Here is a 3,803-nt window from a genome sequence, read left to right as displayed (position 1 = left end):
AAAAAAAAAAAAAAAAAACAAAACGAAACAAAAAAAAATAGTAGTCTTTGGCTTAGGGGAATGTTGTGGCTGGTTTGTTCTATCTAGACCACTGAAACTTTATTTCAGTAATGAGACTGTTTTGCTTTTCTAAATATTTATTAGACAGATGTGTGTTATCCAGGCCAGTTCCATTTACAGACACAGAGTAGATTTATATCATTCCTAAGGGCTCCAGGATTGTCAGGATGATAAGTGCTCCTTGGCTTAAATTTAAGGTTACCAGCTGCCATTAGCCCGTCCTTTGAAGCTGGGTGTTGGCTCCTCTCTAACTATGAAAGTGTCAGGTGGCATCTTCTTCCAACATAAGGCCTTTCCGTCTACACGGAAAACCTGCTGTTCCGTGCAGCCACGGTAATCAGAGATCTCAGCTGGACCTTTGGGGTGACGACCACAGCCCCTTCATCTGCATTTGCTGTTCCCCCTTGCACTTGGATGTTGTAGGGACAACTTCTTATTCTGCATTAAACATCCTCTGCTGTCTCCAGGCTCTTCTTCTGAAACTTCCTTGCCTATCTCAGCCTTCAGAGTTGTAGACAGCTACAATCTTTCTCTAGGTTAGTCTTGGGCTTAAGGGGATGTTGTGGTTCACTTGTTCTTCTACCCAGGCCACTGAAACTTTATTTCACTAATGAGGCTGTTTTGCTTTCTGTGTTCACTAGAGTAGCACTTTTAATTTACTTTAAGAATTTTCCACAGCAGTCACCATTTGGGTAATTGTTTGACACGAGAGACTTAGCCTCTAACATACCTCTGCTCTCCACATGCCTTCCTCACTGAGTTTAATCATTTCTAGCTTTTTGATTTAAAACGAAAGACGTGTGACTCTTTTTTTCACTTGAACACTTGGAGGCCACTGTAGGGTTAATAATTAGCCTCATTTCAGTGTTTTACCTCAGGAAATTCGGAGGAGAGGGAGAGAAAGAGGAAGCAGCTGGGCAGAGGGACAGTGAGAATCCACAGTATAGTCCGCCACGTTCACTATATTATATGGACAGGGTGTGGTGCCCCTACATGGTGACGATAGAACATAAAGATCCCTGGTAGCAGAACACCACAACAGGCATAATAGTAACAAAAAAGTTTGAAATATTGCAGGTATGGCCCAAATGTGACTTGAAGATACATTTAGCACATGCTGTCCAGAAAATGACCCTACTAGATTGGCTCAAACCTAGGATTGCCACACCCTTCAATTTGTAAAACACTCAAAGTACACTACAGTGAGGTCGGTACATACAGCAGAGCCAGCTTTGCTGATGACCAGCACTTGTAATTTTATATTTAAGTGCATCACAGTTCATTTCAATTACTGCTGCTGCTACCAACACTACCTCTACTATTCTAACCACCACCACCATTACCATCCACCACTCCAACCACCAACAACCACCCCTATAACCACCCTTTCCACAACCACGCCTACCAGCACTCTACCAGGAGAGGTACTGTGGCAACAGCAAGGCCCGGTCCTCTGCAGGCCCCTTTCGTAGGAGACCTCAACCTGAGAGGTGAGTGGTACGGCCATCTTATAGATCAAAACACTAAAGCCCAGAAAGCTGAGGAGATCTGACCTGTCACCCATTGCCTGGACTCTCCGAAGGTAAGAATAGACACCTGTTCTCCTCAGGAGGACATTGGGGCCCAAGAATACCACCTAGGGACCTCCAGGACTCAGAAGGCAAAAAGGGAATCTCCCATCCATCTTCCCACGCTTAGTACCGTAAAGCCTGGTATCAGGTGTATACTGAAGAATTGCTGCCCACTGTGCAGGGATCCTCTGGCAGCCTTTGCTTTTTCATCTATGTATGAGGCTGCCCTTTCCCGTGGGAAGGATGGGGTGTGGGGAAGGGGCTGCTACCATTTGAGTCAAATGACATCTCCTATCCAAGGAGAATGAACAGGCTTATGAACTAAGGGCTAGCTTGATAAAAATAAAGAATCCGAGTTCTGTGTGGCCCTCCCTGCCTCTGGATTTGGATCCAGCGGCGCTGGGGAACAGCCATAGAATCTCCGTGATTCTATGGTTCAGGAGGAGGGCCATCAGGTGGAACTGATACAGGTGTCTGAGGAACGTGCTGGACCCTGGTTCCCATCTCGAGTGCCCACCCCGAGAGCCCAGTTAGCTGCCACCCAAGTTGTCTCACCCATATACCCACGGCCACGTTCAGGGCAAAATAGATGGCGATGACCACAATGTCAGTCACACTCAGCTGCGGCCCTGGAGCGTGGAGGTCCCCAGTGGAGTTGTAAGCCATTATCCTGCAGCATTCACCAGCTCTGAGCCCGAGTGTCTGAGGACGAGCCAGGTCAGAAAGGGCTTTCTGGCCGGGAATTAATTGATCATTAAACTGAGTGAGAGACGCTGGTATCTGTAGTCCATGATGTGGCTGCGTGCAAAGTGACTGCTTCAAAGGGCAGTTTCAACTTCTTGCCCTTTCGTGAGGAGCAAATCCTAGGGCAAAGGAGATGGGGGTATGCTGGGAGTCAGAGCGGGAGGGGAACCTCCTAAATCCCACAGGGTCTGAGGGAGACAATAAAGTGAGTGGAGTACCTTTAAAGGAATCCCAAATAGTTCCAGAAAGAAAGGCTGTGTCACCTAACAGGTAGTTTGGCCTGTATTTGGTTTGTAGATGATACCTGGGTGCTGGGACAGGTGCCTCCCCTCAGGGGTGGGGGGCATTGTTGGAAGGTAACTTTGTCATCTGTGGTCATCAGACTGTGAAGGGACCGACGTGGACCTGGGATGGTGACTCTTGCATCACAGTTCATCTCCAGGGATGGAGTGCCAGTCTCAGAAATGTCCCCACGATACACAGAAAGTCCTGTTGCCAACATTTCTGCTCTTTTCCTAGCCCATTGAGGGGTGCAGTCCTGCTACCAGGCCATTTATGTGGCCCCTCTGGTCTGCCGAGAACGTTTGGATGGGGAACCCAATGCTGTCCAGTCCTGAGGACCTCCTGTCACTTCTCTGCCCACACTCCCTTTTATGCTCAAAGTGACCGTGTGAGGTAGGAGATCTCTCATCTCAGTTAAGGGAACGGAGCCATCTGTCTATGCAGCCACTTAATGGTCAAAGTTGGATTCAGCTGTCAATCTGGCCCCAGGGTGACAGTGACACCTCTAGTTTTGTTTGGATTCTTTCAGAGCCTAGGTTAGATCAGCGTACGGAGCCTGGCCACGCGCCCTGCCCAACTCACTTCTCTGCTCAAGGGACACAACTCAAGGCTTTGCCAAGCATTTGGAGTTTAGCCAAAAATGTAGCCCATCCAGAGTGTTACGAGTGAGTGGCTGCTGCCAGGAACACTCTGACTGCAAATCTAACTGCGCCTGTTATTCAGCAACCCCGAGGTGGGCAAAGATTAACTCCACCCCCGTAGGACCAGACAGGGAAAACGAGTCACTACTAAGAGCAGCCTCAGGTTGCCCTTTTCCCAGTTATGTTTGCTTCCCAGCAACTAGCCTCAGGAGATATCTACTTCCCAAATGATTGCTTGAGATGTATTATAAATTAAAAGCTTGCTTTGCTCCAGTCTGAAGGACGCAGATGGGAAACATCCAGATTTATTAAGGCTTTCTCAGTCTCAGAAGGAAGCAAACCACTTACAGATAATCATGTCCCCTTCTGATCCAAAGTCCTAGAGACAGGAAGCTGGAATTTGCTGATTCTTCCCAGAAGAATAGGCACGGTGACAGGATGGCGGCAGAACAAAAGGAGAAATGCTATATGAACCCAGGCACGTCCCAGGGGAAGAATGTTATCC

At 48.0% G+C, this 3,803-nt stretch overlaps 1 protein-coding gene across 3 annotated transcripts in view; it reads right to left on the bottom strand.

Moving 5' to 3' along the window:
* Slc5a10 (solute carrier family 5 member 10) overlaps positions 1-2,360 on the bottom strand; it is a 69,118-nt gene extending 66,758 nt beyond the window's left edge. The window contains exon 1 of one of the 3 annotated variants that reach the window (XM_010618910.3): positions 2,187-2,360. In XM_010618910.3, coding sequence (XP_010617212.1) covers positions 2,187-2,297 — 111 coding nt within the window. In that variant the 5' untranslated portion in view covers positions 2,298-2,360. The remainder of the gene's footprint in view (positions 1-2,186) is intronic. The other 2 variants (XM_010618908.3, XM_010618909.3) reach the window with 2 other exon arrangements.
* Between the last annotated feature and the right edge of the window lie 1,443 nt (positions 2,361-3,803).

Source organism: Fukomys damarensis, unplaced genomic scaffold (assembly GCF_012274545.1).
Source record: "Fukomys damarensis isolate Sample0158 unplaced genomic scaffold, DMR_v1.0_HiC HiC_scaffold_13, whole genome shotgun sequence".
NCBI classification, from domain to species: domain Eukaryota; kingdom Metazoa; phylum Chordata; class Mammalia; order Rodentia; family Bathyergidae; genus Fukomys; species Fukomys damarensis.
This window is presented reverse-complemented; position numbering and strand designations above follow the sequence as displayed.